The sequence below is a fragment of the Oncorhynchus kisutch genome, unplaced genomic scaffold (assembly GCF_002021735.2).
Source record: "Oncorhynchus kisutch isolate 150728-3 unplaced genomic scaffold, Okis_V2 Okis03b-Okis08b_hom, whole genome shotgun sequence".
Taxonomy (NCBI): Eukaryota; Metazoa; Chordata; class Actinopteri; order Salmoniformes; family Salmonidae; genus Oncorhynchus; species Oncorhynchus kisutch.
The window spans coordinates 18,239,129-18,256,407 of record NW_022261980.1 but is presented as its reverse complement, the minus strand read 5'-3'; the positions used below and the strand labels follow the sequence as shown (position 1 = coordinate 18,256,407).

At 47.7% G+C, this 17,279-nt stretch overlaps 1 protein-coding gene across 25 annotated transcripts in view; it reads right to left on the bottom strand.

Moving 5' to 3' along the window:
* The window catches only part of cep89 (centrosomal protein 89), a 251,940-nt gene extending 240,869 nt beyond the window's left edge, over window positions 1–11,071 (bottom strand). For all 25 annotated transcript variants that reach the window (XM_031812671.1, XM_031812681.1, XM_031812674.1 and 22 more), the window contains exons 1-6: window positions 10,911–11,071; window positions 8,162–8,268; window positions 4,551–4,706; window positions 3,806–4,010; window positions 965–1,037; window positions 517–560 (exon numbers count right to left, since the gene is read on the bottom strand). In XM_031812671.1, coding sequence (XP_031668531.1) covers window positions 517–560; window positions 965–1,037; window positions 3,806–4,010; window positions 4,551–4,706; window positions 8,162–8,268; window positions 10,911–10,952 — 627 coding nt within the window. In that variant the 5' untranslated portion in view covers window positions 10,953–11,071. The remainder of the gene's footprint in view (window positions 1–516; window positions 561–964; window positions 1,038–3,805; window positions 4,011–4,550; window positions 4,707–8,161; window positions 8,269–10,910) is intronic.
* Window positions 11,072–17,279: the final 6,208 nt, after the last annotated feature.

The window sequence follows — 17,279 nt, the reverse complement described above, 5'->3', positions numbered from 1 at the left end:
GGTCTAAAGTAGTGCACTATATAGGGAATAGGGCTCTGGTCTATAGTAGAACCACTACATAGGGAATAGGGCTCTGGTCTAAAGTAGTACCACTATATAGGGAATAGGGCTCTGGTCTATAGTAGTACCACTATATAGGGAATAGGGCTCTGGTCTAAAGTAGTGCACTATATAGGGAATAGGGCTCTGGTCTAAAGTAGTGCACTATATAGGGAATAGGGCTCTGGTCTATAGTAGTACCACTATATAGGGAATAGGGCTCTGGTCTAAAGTAGTGCACTATATAGGGAATAGGGCTCTGGTCTATAGTAGTGTACTATATAGGGAATAGGGCTCTGGTCTATAGTAGTACCACTATATAGGGAATAGGGCTCTGGTCTAAAGTAGTGCACTATATAGGGAATAGGGCTCTGGTCTAAAGTAGTGCACTATATATAGGGAATAATTTGGGATGCAGACAATCTCAAGGGCAAAAATGACAGCAGAAAGATAAAAAATAAAGAAGAAGTGTTTTACCTTCTGAACTGGTGTTGGAAACATCTGATGAACCTCAGCTTCCTCTGGAATACAGAGCTATATTAATTATGGAAACATCTGTTGAACCTCAGCTTCCTCTGGAATACAGAGCTATATTAATTATGGAAACATCTGTTGAACCTCAGCTTCCTCTGGAATACAGAGCTATATTAATTATGGAAACATCTGATGAACCTCAGCTTCCTCTGGAATACAGAGCTATATTAATTATGGAAACATCTGTTGAACCTCAGCTTCCTCTGGAATACAGAGCTATATTAATTATGGAAACATCTGATGAACCTCAGCTTCCTCTGGAAAACAGAGATATATTAATTATGGAAACATCTGTTGAACCTCAGCTTCCTCTGGAATACAGAGCTATATTTTATAATAATAGTCTGAATAGTGAGTGCAGACAGTGTGTTTGGTGTGTGTGGGGACCAACCTGGGGGTAGAGGGGACACTATGTCGAAGGCAGAGTCATCAGTCTCCTCTCTGCCCTCTGACAGAACATCACTCTGGAAAACATAGACAAGGATTTAACACAACACACACAGCTTGAGAGTTTAAAGAGAAGACAGTTGAATTGCCATTCAGAGTTTAAAGAGAAGACAGTTGAATTGCCATTCAGAGTTTAAAGAGAAGACAGTTGAATTGCCATTCAGAGTTTAAAGAGAAGACAGTTGAATACAGGGTTTACAGAGAAGACAGTTGAATTGCCACTGTCCTGTCATGATGCTGTCACCTCCACCCCAGTCTGAAACCCTCTAAGCCCTTGGCTCGTTCCTCTCAGACACTCTGTCCTGTCATGATGCCGTCACCTCCACCCCAGTCTGAAACCCTCTAAGCCCTTGGCTCGTTCCTCTCAGACACTCTGTCCTGTCATGATGCCGTCACCTCCACCCCAGTCTGAAACCCTCTAAGCCCTTGGCTTGTTCCTCTCTAACAGAGTCATATCTTTTTAAAGACTATCTTTAATTCAGAGCCTGTTATGGGGTTACGGGTTGGTTGGGCCTTAAAAGTTGCAGCAGCCCTGTCAATGCCCCAAACGCCTCCAGTGGCTTACGGAAGGTTTTTTTTTTAGGGGGTTTGTGTCATTTGATTTACACAATATGCCTGAAGATGCAAAATATAGTTTATTGTGAAACAAACAAGACAGACAAAAAAAATGAAAACTTGAACGTGCATAAATATTAACCTACTTTCCTACCCCAGAGTTCACTTTAAAGAGGACTGAGATGGGTCCTTTTCTGCCCCAGAGTTCACTTTAAAGAGGACTGAGATGGGTCCTTTTCTACCCCAGAGTTCACTTTAAAGAGGACTGAGATGGGTCCTTTTCTACCCCAGAGTTCACTTTAAAGAGGACTGAGATGGGTCCTTTTCTGCCCCAGAGTTCACTTTAAAGAGGACTGAGATGGGTCCTTTTCTGCCCCAGAGTTCACTTTAAAGAGGACTGAGATGGGTCCTTTTCTGCCCCAGAGTTCACTTTAAAGAGGACTGAGATGGGTCCTTTTCTACCCCAGAGTTCACTTTAAAAAGAGTACTGAGATGGGTCCTTTTCTACCCCAGAGTTCACTTTAAAAAGAGGACTGAGATGGGTCCTTTTCTGCCCCAGAGTTCACTTTAAAGAGGACTGAGATGGGTCCTTTTCTACCCCAGAGTTCACTTTAAAAAGAGGACTGAGATGGGTCCTTTTTTGCCCCAGAGTTCACTTTAAAAAGAGGACTGAGATGGGTCCTTTTCTGCCCCAGAGTTCACTTTAAAGAGGACTGAGATGGGTCCTTTTCTACCCCAGAGTTCACTTTAAAAAGAGGACTGAGATGGGTCCTTTTCTGCCCCAGAGTTCACTTTAAAAAGAGGACTGAGATGGGTCCTTTTCTGCCCCAGAGTTCACTTTAAAGAGGACTGAGATGTGTTCGTTTAATATGTGATAACACCCTAAGAGATTTCCACACCTGGATTGTCCAACATTTGCCCATTATTTTTTTCTAAATTCTTCAAGCTCTGTCAAATTGGTTGTTGATCATTACTAGACAAACCTTTTCAGGTCTTGACAAAGATTTCCAAGTAGATTTAAGTTAAAACTATAACTCGGCCACTCAGGAACATTAACTACCTTCTTGGTAAGCAACTCCCAGTGTAGATGTGGCCTTGTGTTTTAGGTTATTGTCCTGCTGAAAGGTGAATTCATCTCCCAGTGTAGGTGTGGCCTTGTGTTTTAGGTTAATGTCCTGCTGAAAGGTGAATTCATCTCCCAGTGTAGGTGTGGCCTTGTGTTTTAGGTTATTGTCCTGCTGAAAGGTGAATTCATCTCCCAGTGTAGATGTGGCCTTGTGTTTTAGGTTAATGTCCTGCTGAAAGGTGAATTCATCTCCCAGTGTAGATTTGGCCTTGTGTTTTAGGTTAATGTCCTGCTGAAAGGTGAATTCATCTCCCAGTGTAGATGTGGCCTTGTGTTTTAGGTTAATGTCCTGCTGAAAGGTGAATTCATCTCCCAGTGTAGATTTGGCCTTGTGTTTTAGGTTAATGTCCTGCTGAAAGGTGAATTCATCTCCCAGTGTAGATTTGGCCTTGTGTTTTAGGTTAATGTCCTGCTGAAAGGTGAATTCATCTCCCAGTGTAGATGTGGCCTTGTGTTTTAGGTTAATGTCCTGCTGAAAGGTGAATTCATCTCCCAGTGTAGATGTGGCCTTGTGTTTTAGGTTAATGTCCTGCTGAAAGGTGAATTCATCTCCCAGTGTAGATTTGGCCTTGTGTTTTAGGTTATTGTCCTGCTGAAAGGTGAATTCATCTCCCAGTGTAGGTTTGGCCTTGTGTTTTAGGTTATTGTCCTGCTGAAAGGTGAATTCATCTCCCAGTGTAGGTTTGGCCTTGTGTTTTAGGTCAATGTCCTGCTGAAAGGTGAATTCATCTCCAGTGTAGATGTGGCCTTGTGTTTTAGGTTATTGTCCTGCTGAAAGGTGAATTCATCTCCCAGTGTCTGGTGGAAAGCAGACTGAACCAGGTTTTCCTCTAGGATTTTGCCTGTGCTTAGCTCCATTCCATTTTATTTTAATCCTGAAAAACTCCCCGGTCCTTAACGATGACAAGCATACCCATAACATGATGCAGCAACCACTATGCTTGAATATATGAGGAGTGATACTCAGTAATGTGTTGTATTGGATTTGCCCCTAACATAACACTGTATTCAGGACAAACATTGTATTACCGTGCCACATGTTTTACAGTTTTACTACCTGTTTTACAGGCCGGGTGTAGAGGTCATGACCCAAACTCTTCCTACCTGTTTTACAGGCCGGGCGTAGATGTCATATCCGTCTCTGGTCTGACTTCTCCCCCGGCGATCCAGAGACTGGTAGACATGACCATCTTCATCTGACAGAACCGAACTCTCTAAGTCCTCCTCCTCCTCTTCATCATCATGGTCTTCAGAGAGCCCAGGAGAGGGCAAGCGAGGCCGGCCAGCCAAAGATTCTGGCTCTCCGTCTCTAAATAAAGACATGAGAGAGAGAGATCACAGATCTACTCCTCTGGTATCACTGATTCACAGCTTTGGTCACTGAGGGCAGACTACTGTAAGTGACCTACTACAGATATAGGATCTTCATTTGATCATCATGTTGTTGCAGGATTCAAAGTTTAAAAAGGTTTATAATTTTCCACTTAAAAAATGTCAGATGTTATTTTGCCCTAATGAGAAAATATATCAACCACCACAAAACATGTATATAATTATAATCCACATAATAATTCACATTTCCTGTTGCTGCAGGATTATTTTCCTGCTGTGAAAAACTGGGTCAAATTAAGATACGGCATCTGTAGGTGTCACTGCAGGCTCTCTCTCAATTCATCTGTCCTTGACTCCTCCTCAAAACGTATTGGAGAAGAAGGTCTGAGGGACCTTGAGCCTTCTCCTCCAATACGTTTCAAACAAGACGCTAGGAGATAGGATGCAAGGAATCGCAGAAGAATTGACTCTGATGTTGACGGATTCTGAGTGACACCAACAAGCAAAGGCGGCCTACCTAGTGTAGAGCGCTGTGCTGGCGTAAGGCTCAAACGTGGTGTGTGTCTCTGAGCGTGAGCAGTCACTCTCGGAGAAGGATCTGGGGCGTGCAGGAGGGAGGGCGATGGTCCGGCCGGTCAACGACGACGACAAGATGGCGGCTGCCAAGGCAGACCTGTAGTACGGACAGAAAGACGAGTTAAAGAGGAAGTGGAGGATACAGACAAAAGTAGAAAACACATTGTCACTATGGATGAGGGTTCATTAAGGGTTCATTAACAGACAGATGGATGAGGGTTCATTAAGGGTTCATTAACAGACAGATGGATGAGGGTTCATTAAGCACAGATGGATGAGGGTTCATTAAGCACAGATGGATGAGGGTTCATTAAACACAGATGGATGAGGATTCATTAAGCACAGATGGATGAGGGTTCATTAACACACAAATGGATGAGGGTTCATTAAGCACAGATGGATGAGGGTTCATTAAGCACAGATGGATGAGGGTTCATTAAGCACAGATGGATGAGGGTTCATTAAGCACAGATGGATGAGGGTTCATTAAGCACAGATGGATGAGGGTTAATTAACAGACAGATGGATGAGGGTTCATTAAGCACAGATGGATGAGGATTCATAAACACACATATGGATGAGGGTTCATTAACACACAGATGTATGAGGGTTCATTAACACACAGATGGATGAGGGTTCATTAAGCACAGATGGATGAGGGTTCATTAAGCACAGATGGATGAGGGTTCATTAAGCACAGATGGATGAGGGTTCATTAAGCACAGATGGAAGAGGGTTCATTAACAGACAGATGGATGAGGGTTCATTAAGCACAGATGGATGAGGATTCATAAACACACATATGGATGAGGGTTCATTAACACACAGATGTATGAGGGTTCATTAACACACAGATGGATGAGGGTTCATTAAGCACAGATGGATGAGGGTTCATTAACACACAGATGGATGAGGGTTCATTAACACACAGATGGATGAGGGTTCATTAACGCACAGATGGATGAGGGTTCATTAACAGACAGATGGATGAGGGTTCATAAATACACAGATGGATGAGGGTTCATTAAGCACAGATGGATGAGGGTTCATTAACACACAAATGGATGAGGGTTCATTAAACACAGATGGATGAGGGTTCATTAAACACAGATGGATGAGGGTTCATTAAACACAGATGGATGAGGGTTCATTAAACACAGATGGATGAGGGTTCATTAAGCACAGATGGATGAGGGTTCATTAAGCACAGATGGATGAGGGTTCATTAACACACAGATGGATGAGGGTTCATTAACACACAGATGGATGAGGGTTCATTAACACACAGATGGATGAGGGTTCATTAACACACAGATGGATGAGGGTTCATTAAGCACAGATGGATGAGGGTTCATTAACAGACAGATGGATGAGGGTTCATAAATACACAGATGGATGAGGGTTCATTAAGCACAGATGGATGAGGGTTCATTAACACACAAATGGATGAGGGTTCATTAAACACAGATGGATGAGGGTTCATTAAACACAGATTGATGAGGGTTCATTAAAACAGATGGATCAGGGTTCATTAAGCACAGATGGATGAGGGTTCATTAAACACAGATGGATGAGGGTTCATTAAACACAGATGGTTGAGGGTTCGTTAAACACAGATGGATGAGGGTTCATTAAACACAGATGGATGAGGGTTCATTAAACACAGATGGATAAGGGTTCATTAAGCACAGATGGGAGTCAACAACAAAAACAAGTGATACTTATAAGTCCGTGACACTAAAGTTTTAACCCAGATGGGATGAGGTTACCTGTAATTACAGGTTTTAACCCAGATGGGATGAGGTTACCTGTAATTACAGGTTTTAACCCAGATGGGATGAGGTTACCTGTAATTACAGGTTTTAACCCAGATGGGATGAGGTTACCTGTAATTACAGGTTTTAACCCAGATGGGATGATGTCACCTGTAATTACAGGTTTTAGCCCAGATGGGATGAGGTCACCTGTAATTACAGGTTTTAGGACAGATGGGATGAGGTCACATGCAATAACAGGTTTTAGGACAGATGGAATGAGGTCACCTGTAATAACAGGTTTAAACCCAGATGGGCTGAGGTCACCTGTAATTACAGGTTTTAGCCCAGATGGGATGAGGTCACCTGTAATTACAGGTTTTAGCCCAGATGGGATGAGGTCACCTGTAATAACAGGTTTTAGGATAGATGGGATGAGGTCACCTGTAATAACAGGTTTTAGGATAGATGGGATGAGGTCACCTGTAATAACAGGTTTTAGGATAGATGGGATGAGGTCACCTGTAATAACAGGTTTTAGGATAGATGGGATGAGGTCACCTGTAATAACAGGTTTTAGGATAGATGGGATGAGGTCACCTGTCATAACAGGTTTTAGGATAGATGGGATGAGGTCACCTACAATAACAGGTTTTAGGACAGATGGGATGAGGTCACCTGTAATAACAGGTTTTAGGATAGATGGGATGAGGTCACCTGTAATAACAGGTTTTAGGATAGATGGGATGAGGTCACCTGTAATAACAGGTTTTAGGATAGATGGGATGAGGTCACCTACAATAACAGGTTTTAGGACAGATGGGATGAGGTCACCTGTAATAACAGGTTTTAGGATAGATGGGATGAGGTCACCTGTAGTAACAGGTTTTAGGACAGATGGGATGAGGTCACCTGTAATAACAGGTTTTAGGACAGATGGAATGAGAACACCTGTAGTAACAGGTTTTAGGATAGATGGGATGATGTCACCTGTAATAACAGGTTTTAGCCCAGGTGAGATGATGTCACCTGTAATACGAGGTTTTAAGACAGATGGGATGAGGTCACCTGTAATAACAGGTTTTAGCCCAGGTGAGATGATGTCACCTGTAATAAGAGGTTTTAGGATAGATAAGTCAGAATTCACATAGTCATTCATACTTACATGTACAATAAGTCATCTGAGAGTCATGGCAATAAGGTTAGAAGGAAAAAGGATGACAGAAGAGGGTGGAAGGGTAGAGGAAAGAAGGAACGTGGAGACAATGAACGAGAAGGGAAGAGGAGAGAAGGGAAGTGGAGACGAGGAATGAGGAGACAAGGAACGAGGAGACAAGGAATGAGAAGGGTAGAGGAGACAAGGGAAGTGGAGACAAGGAACGAGGAGACAAGGAACCAGAAGGGAAGTGGAGACAAGGAACGAGGAGACAAGTAACGAGGAGACAAGGAACCAGAAGGGAAGTGGAGACAAGGGAAGTGGAGACAAGGAACGAGGAGACAAGGAACCAGAAGGGAAGTGGAGACAAGGAACGAGGAGACAAGGAACCAGAAGGGAAGTGGAGACAAGGGAAGTGGAGACAAGGAACGAGGAGACAAGGAACGAGGAGACAAGGAACGAGAAGGGAAGAGGAGAGAAAGACATCAGACAGAGTTGAGAGTGCATCCCAAATGACACCCTATTCCCTACATAAACGCACTATCCTACGGGCCCTGGTGAAAAGGTGTGCATTCTATATAGGGTACAGGATACCATTTGGGATGCAGATCCGTTTGTGAGGTGTATGTTCCATATAGGTACCTGGGTCTTTCTGGAGAGGGGTACGGGCTGCGAGGGGGAGGGGTACGGGGTACAGCAGGCCGGGGGGCGATGGTGGCTGCAGGGATCAAGCCGTGAGCTATGTGCCTCTAAATCAAAACAAACCTTGTTAGGGGGAAACGTTCACCACAACACAGTGAAGGTGAGTTGATGAGGTGTGAGGAGATGATGTTAACATGGAAGTTGATGGTTATGGAGTTGACGAGAAGTATCTTTGAGACAAGTAGACTGACCAAATGTTTCCAAATATGGTGAACACAGCATCACTTCCTGTATAACACACTCCCACGGACCACAGCATCACTTCCTATATAATACACACTCCCACGGACCACAGCATCACTTCCTATATAACACACACACTCCCACGGACTACAGCATCACTTCCTGTATAACACACACACTCCCACGGACCACAGCATCACTTCCTGTATAACACACACACACTCTCCCACGGACCACAGCATCACTTCCTGTATAACACACACACACTCTCCCACGGACCACAGCATCACTTCCTGTATAACACACACTCCCACGGACCACAGCATCACTTCCTGTATAACACACACACACACTCCCACGGACTACAGCATCACTTCCTGTATAACACACACACACACACTCCCATGGACCACAGCATCACTTCCTGTATAACACACTCCCACGGACCACAGCATCACTTCCTGTATAACACACAGACACACACTCCCACGGACCACAGCATCACTTCCTGTATAACACACACACTCCCACGGACCACAGCATCACTTCCTGTATAACACACACACACACTCCCACGGACCACAGCATCACTTCCTGTATAACACACACACACACTCCCACGGACCACAGCATCACTTCCTGTATAACACACACACACACACACACTCCCACGGAAACACAGCATCACTTCCTGTATAACACACACACACACACTCCCACGGACCACAGCATCACTTCCTGTATAACACACACACACACTCCCACGGACCACAGCATCACTTCCTGTATAACACACACACTCCCACGGACCACAGCATCACTTCCTGTATAACACACACACACACACACTCCCACGGACCACAGCATCACTTCCTGTATAACACACACACTCCCACGGACCACAGCATCACTTCCTGTATAACACACACACACACTCCCACGGACCACAGCATCACTTCCTGTATAACACACACACTCCCACGGACCACAGCATCACTTCCTGTATAACACACACACACACACACACTCCCACGGACCACAGCATCACTTCCTGTATAACACACACACTCCCACGGACCACAGCATCACTTCCTGTATAACACACACACACACACACACTCCCACGGACCACAGCATCACTTCCTGTATAACACACACACTCCCACGGACCACAGCATCACTTCCTGTATAACACACAGAGAGGATCTGCAGAGAAGGGGAGAAACTCCCCAAATACAGGTGTTCCAAGCTTGTAGCGTCATACCCAAGAAGACTGGAGGCTGTAATCGCTGCCAAAGCTGCATCAACAAAGTACTGAGTAAAAGGTCTGAATACTTATGGAAATGTGATACTTCAGCTTTTTATTTTTTATAAATTAGCAAAAACTATATAAAAACCTGTTCTTATGGAGTATTGTGTGTAGATTGATGAGGGAAAAATACACTTTAATCCATTTCAGAGTAAGTCTCTTCCCTTCTCGAAGCAGAGAGACAAGTTGGCTGGCTAACTAGTCTAGTTAGAAGCAGAGAGACAAAGTTGGCTGGCTAACTAGTCCAGTAAGAAGCAGAGAGACCAAGTTGTCTGGCTAACTAGTCTAGTAAGAAGCAGAGAGACCAAGTTGTCTGGCTAACTAGTCTAGTAAGAAGCAGAGAGACCAAGTTGTCTGGCTAACTAGTCCAGTAAGAAGCAGGGAGACAAAGTTGTCTGGCTAACTAGTCCAGTAAGAAGCAGAGAGACCAAGTTGTCTGGCTAACTAGTCCAGTAAGAAGCAGAGAGACAGAGTTGGCTGGCTAATTAGTCTAGTAAGAAGCAGGGAGACAAAGTTGGCTGGCTAACTAGTCTAGTAAGAAGCAGGGAGACAAAGTTGGCTGGCTAACTAGTCTAGTAAGAAGCAGAGAGACAGAGTTGGCTGGCTAACTAGTCCAGTAAGAAGCAGGGAGACAAAGTTGTCTGGCTAACTAGTCCAGTAAGAAGCAGAGAGACCAAGTTGTCTGGCTAACTAGTCCAGTAAGAAGCAGAGAGACAGAGTTGGCTGGCTAATTAGTCTAGTAAGAAGCAGGGAGACAAAGTTGGCTGGCTAACTAGTCTAGTAAGAAGCAGAGAGACAAAGTTGGCTGGCTAACTAGTCCAGTAAGAAGCAGAGAGACAGAGTTGGCTGGCTAGCTAGTCTAGTAAGAAGCAGAAACAAAGTTGACTGGCTAACTAGTCTAGTAAGAAGCAGAGACAAAGTTGGCTGGCTAACTAGTCTAGTAAGAAGCAGAGAGACGAAGTTGGCTGGCTAACTAGTCTAGTAAGAAGCAGAGAGACGAAGTTGGCTGGCTAACTAGTCTAGTAAGAAGCAGAGAGACGAAGTTGGCTGGCTAACTAGTCTAGTAAGAAGCAGAGAGACGAAGTTGGCTGGCTAACTAGTCTAGTAAGAAGCAGAGAGACGAAGTTGGCTGGCTAACTAGTCTAGTAAGAAGCAGAGCTGTCTGAGAGTCAGAGTGAGGGAAGAGACTTGACTTACAAAGGCTTTCTTTCCACTTCTCCTGAAGCTAAATGTTGACATCCTGTCCTGATGTCGGATTGATGGTTGATTTGGTTGGAGGAAGACGCTGTTGATGTTTGTTGTTTGTCTAACCCTAACCCTATAATAAAGAGTAGCTAACTAAGTAGCTAATAAGACCATTTTTTGTATTCAAAATTTATTGAATATTTCATATTCAATAAGAGTCAAGAAGTCTTTACAGAAGCCAACTACCCGACTCGTATCCAGACGCTTTGCACCTCAATACAACCGCTAATTTCATTGGCTTATAGTAAAATGAGTAGCCACTCAGCGTTCAGCTTTAATCCTCTTAGCAACGCCACCATTTCTCATTTCACAGACACTGCACGTGTCCCAACAGCAGGTGGCGCTATCATACCACGTTGGTTTGACCATACAAGGACCTGAAATGTAGATATTCTCTCTCTCTGTATCTCTCTCTCTCAATTCAATTCAAAGGCTTTATTGGCATGGGAAACATGTGTTAACATTGCCAAAGCAAGTGAGGTAGATAATATATAAAGTGAATATATAAAGTGAAATAAACAATAAAAATGAAGAGTAAACATTACACATACAGAAGTTTCAAAACAATAAAGACATTACAAATGTCATATTATATATATATATACAGTGTTTTAACAATGTACAAATGGTTAAAGGACACAAGATAAAATAAATAAGCATAAATATGGGTTGTATTTACAATGGTGTTTGTTCCTCACTGGTTGCCCTTTTCTCTCTCTCTCTCTCTCTCTCTCTCTCTCTCTCTCTCTCTCTCTCTCTCTCTCTCTCTCTCTCTCTCTCTCTCTCTCTCTCTCTCTCTCTCTCTCTCTCTCTCTCTCTCTCTCTCTCTCTCTCTCTCTCTCTCTCTCTCCCTCACTTTCTCTCACACTAGTGAAAAAAGTATTTAACTGGTCAAACCAAATTTTCTACAGAATGTCTAGTCTACTTTTTCATTTCATGCTTATTTCCTGTGATTTTCCTTCTGGAAAGGTCTGGAAAGGTCTTATAGCTACTGTAACGTTGGTCTCATACACTACTAATTTCCCCTCATTCCTCCCCCTCACACACACACACACACACACACACACACACACACACACACACACACACACACACACACACACACACACACACACACAAACCACTCTGACATCAGTGCTGGCCTGCAGAAGCCTTCTCTCTTTAAAAACTCAGCCAAACCATCCAACCCACGACATCAGAAAGTGGAATCTGTGAGCACTTTAAAACCCATTAGGTCTCCGCAGGCTATGCAGTGCCTACCGTTCCCATGCTTCTAGTGTTCTACAAAGGTGAGAAGGACATGTTATAGGGCTTTAAACGTATATATAATCTGGGGGTTGCGGAAGGTAAATGGGCAGTGATTCACAGTAGTGGATAGGCCTCTGTAATACTATACGGGTATACTGTAAATACACAAGCAGGAAACAGATTGGTTTTCTCCTCTCTTCTCAAAGCTATTGAAGGTATAAAATACAGAATTAAACAGAGCTTCTTTCATAGTCTTTTATAGAGTAGCAGGATATCAGTTGGAGTTTCAGGATTTCTGTTGGGGGGGGGGGGTCAATGACAAAAAAAAAATCGGATGTTTAAGTACACAAATGTTTCTAATAAAATACATTTACATGTAGTTTCTTTAGCAGATGCTCATGTCCACAGTGACTTACAGTGTGTTCAGCTACAGTAGAACTTTTCCCATGAAATATCAATATCCAGTCATTCAGTGGAGTAGAGTACTTTAGGGGAACATACTTTAAAGTACTGAAGTAGTTCTTTAGTGTAATCTGTACGTTATGTATCAGAACTCTATTTTTACTTCACTACATTCCTAAACAAATTGGGTGTCGGGGAAAACATACGGAGTCTATTTGTTTAGGAATGTAGTGAAGTAAAATAAGTAAAATAAAGTTCTGAGAAATATAAATAATGAAGGCTACCCTGCCCCCCTCCACTCTAACCACTAGTCTACCCTGCCTCCCCTCCACTCTAACCACTAGGCTACCCTGCAGCCCATCCACTCTAACCACTAGTCTACCCTGCCACCCCTCCACTCTAACCACTAGTCTACCCTGCCTCCCCTCCACTCTAACCACTAGTCTACCCTGCAGCCCTCCACTCTAACCACTAGGCTACCCTGCCCCCCTCCACTCTAACCACTAGGCTACCCTGCAGCCCATCCACTCTAACCACTAGTCTACCCTGCCACCCCTCCACTCTAACCACTAGTCTACCCTGCCTCCCCTCCACTCTAACCACTAGTCTACCCTGCAGCCCTCCACTCTAACCACTAGGCTACCCTGCCCCCCTCCACTCTAACCACTAGGCTACCCTGCCGCCCCTCCACTCTAACCACTAGTCTACCCTGCCACCCCTCCACTCTAACCACTAGTCTACCTGCCGCCCCTCCACTCTAACCACTAGTCTACCCTGCCACCCCTCCACTCTAACCACTAGGCTACCCTGCCCCCCTCCACTCTAACCACTAGGCTACCCTGCCGCCCCTCCACTCTAACCACTAGGCTACCCTGCCTCGCTCCACTCTAACCACTAGGCTACCCTGCCCCCCCTCCACTCTAACCACTAGGCTACCCTGCCCCCCCTCCACTCTAACCACTAGGCTACCCTGCCCCCCCTCCACTCTAACCACTAGTCTACCCTGCCCCCCCTCCACTCTAACCACTAGGCTACCCTGCCCCCCCTCCACTCTAACCACTAGGCTACCCTGCCCCCCTCCACTCTCACCACTAGTCTACCCTGCCTCCCCTCCACTCTAACCACCAGGCTACCCTGCCCCCCCCTCCACTCTAACCACTAGTCTACCCTGCCTCCCTTCCACTCTAACCACTAGGCTACCCTGCAGCCCCTCCACTCTAACCACTAGTCTACCCTGCAGCCCTCCACTCTAACCACTAGTCTACCCTGCCCCCCCTCCACTCTAACCACTAGGCTACCCTGCCCCCCTCCACTCTAACCACTAGTCTACCTGCCTCCCCTCCACTCTAACCACTAGGCTACCCTGCCACCCCTCCACTCTAACCACTAGGCTACCCTGCCCCCCTCCACTCTAACCACTAGTCTACCCTGCCGCCTCTACACTCTAACCACTAGTCTACCCTGCAGCCCTCCACTCTAACCACTAGTCTACCCTGCCCCCCTCCACTCTAACCACTAGGCTACCCTGCCCCCCTCCACTCTAACCACTAGGCTACCCTGCCCCCCCCTCCACTCTAACCACTAGTCTACCCTGCCACCCCTCCACTCTAACCACTAGGCTACCCTGCCCCCCTCCACTCTAACCACTAGGCTACCCTGCAGCCCTCCACTCTAACCACTAGTCTACCCTGCCCCCCTCCACTCTAACCACTAGGCTACCTGCCATCCCTCCACTCTAACCACTAGGCTACCCTGCCCCCCTCCACTCTAACCACTAGTCTACCCTGCCCCCCTCCACTCTAACCACTAGGCTACCCTGCCCCCCCTCCACTCTAACCACTAGTCTACCCTGCCTCCCCTCCACTCTAACCACTAGTCTACCCTGCCTCCCCTCCACTCTAACCACTAGGCTACCCTGCCCCCCTCCACTCTAACCACTAGTCTACCCTGCCTCCCCTCCACTCTAACCACTAGGCTACCCTGCCACCCCTCCACTCTAACCACTAGTCTACCTGCCCCCCTCCACTCTAACCACTAGGCTACCCTGTCCCCCTCCACTCTAACCACTAGGCTACCCTGCCCCCACTCCACTCTAACCACTAGGCTACCCTGCAGCCCTCCACTCTAACCACTAGGCTACCCTGCCCCCCTCCACTCTAACCACTAGGCTACCCTGCCACCCCTCCACTCTAACCACTAGTCTACCTGCCCCCCTCCACTCTAACCACTAGGCTACCCTGCCCCCCTCCACTCTAACCACTAGGCTACCCTGCCCCCCTCCACTCTAACCACTAGGCTACCCTGCCACCCCTCCACTCTAACCACTAGTCTACCTGCCGCCCCTCCACTCTAACCACTAGGCTACCCTGCCACCCCTCCACTCTAACCACTAGGCTACCCTGCAGCCCCTCCACTCTAACCACTAGGCTACCCTGCCCCCCCTCCACTCTAACCACTAGGCTACCCTGCCCCCCCTCCACTCTAACCACTAGTCTACCCTGCCATCCCTCCACTCTAACCACTAGGCTACCCTGCCTCCCCTCCACTCTAACCACTAGTCTACCCTGCAGCCCCTCCACTCTAACCACTAGTCTACCCTGCAGCCCCTCCACTCTAACCACTAGTCTACCCTGCCATCCCTCCACTCTAACCACTAGTCTACCCTGCAGCCCCTCCACTCTAACCACTAGGCTACCCTGCCTCCCCTCCACTCTAACCACTAGGCTACCCTGCCATCCCTCCACTCTAACCACTAGTCTACCCTGCAGCCCCTCCACTCTAACCACTAGGCTACCCTGCCTCCCCTCCACTCTAACCACTAGGCTACCCTGCCATCCCTCCACTCTAACCACTAGTCTACCCTGCAGCCCCTCCACTCTAACCACTAGGCTTACCCTGCCCCCCCTCCACTCTAACCACTAGGCTACCCTGCCGCCCTTCCACTCTAACCACTAGGCTACCCTGCCCCCCTCCACTCTAACCACTAGTCTACCCTGCAGCCCCTCCACTCTAACCACTAGGCTACCCTGCCACCCCTCCACTCTAACCACTAGGCTACCCTGCCCCCCTCCACTCTAACCACTAGGCTACCCTGCCGTCCCTCCACTCTAACCACTAGGCTACCCTGCCCCCCTCCACTCTAACCACTAGTCTACCCTGCAGCCCCTCCACTCTAACCACTAGACGACCTGCCGCCCCTCCACTCTAACCACTAGGCTACCCTGCCCCCCCTCCACTCTCACCACTAGGCTACCCTGCCCCCCCTCCACTCTAACCACTAGGCTACCCTGCCACCTCTCCACTCTAACCACTAGGCTACCCTGCCACCCCTCCACTCTAACCACTAGGCTACCCTGCCACCCCTCCACTCTAACCACTAGGCTACCCTGCAGCCCTTCCACTCTAACCACTAGGCTACCCTGCCTACCCTCCACTCTAACCACTAGGCTACCCTGCAGCCCCTCCACTCTAACCACTAGGCTACCCTGCCCCCCCTCCACTCTAACCACTAGGCTACCCTGCCACCCCTCCACTCTAACCACTAGGCTACCCTGCCGCCCTCCACTCTAACCACTAGTCTACCCTGCCCCCCTCCACTCTAACCACTAGGCTACCCTGCCCCCCCTCCACTCTAACCACTAGGCTACCCTGCCCCCCTCCACTCTCACCACTAGGCTACCCTGCCTCCCCTCAACTCTAACCACTAGGCTACCCTGCCGTCCCTCCACTCTAACCACTAGGCTACCCTGCCCCCCTCCACTCTAACCACTAGTCTACCCTGCAGCCCCTCCACTCTAACCACTAGACGACCTGCCGCCCCTCCACTCTAACCACTAGGCTACCCTGCCCCCCCTCCACTCTCACCACTAGGCTACCCTGCCCCCCCTCCACTCTAACCACTAGGCTACCCTGCACCTCTCCACTCTAACCACTAGGCTACCCTGCCACCCTCCACTCTAACCACTAGGCTACCCTGCACACCCTCCACTCTAACCACTAGGCTACCCTGCAGCCCTTCCACTCTAACCACTAGGCTACCCTGCCTACCCTCCACTCTAACCACTAGGCTACCCTGCAGCCCCTCCACTCTAACCACTAGGCTACCCTGCCCCCCCTCCACTCTAACCACTAGGCTACCCTGCCACCCCTCCACTCTAACCACTAGGCTACCCTGCCGCCCTCCACTCTAACCACTAGTCTACCCTGCCCCCCTCCACTCTAACCACTAGGCTACCCTGCCGCCCCCTCCACTCTCACCACTAGGCTACCCTGCCCCCCCCTCCACTCTAACCACTAGGCTACCCTGCCCCCCCTCCACTCTAACCACTAGGCTACCCTGCAGCCCCTCCACTCTAACCACTAGGCTACCCTGCCACCCCTCCACTCTAACCACTAGGCTACCCTGCCGCCCTCCACTCTAACCACTAGTCTACCCTGCCCCCCCTCCACTCTAACCACTAGGCTACCCTGCCCCCCCTCCACTCTAACCACCAGGCTACCCTGCCTCCCCTCCACTCTAACCACTAGGCTACCCTGCCACCCCTCCACTCTAACCACTAGACTACCCTGCCACCCCTCCACTCTAACCACTAGTCTACCCTGCCCCCCCTCCACTCTAACCACTAGTCTACCCTGCCCCCCTCCACTCTAACCACTAGGCTACCCTGCCCC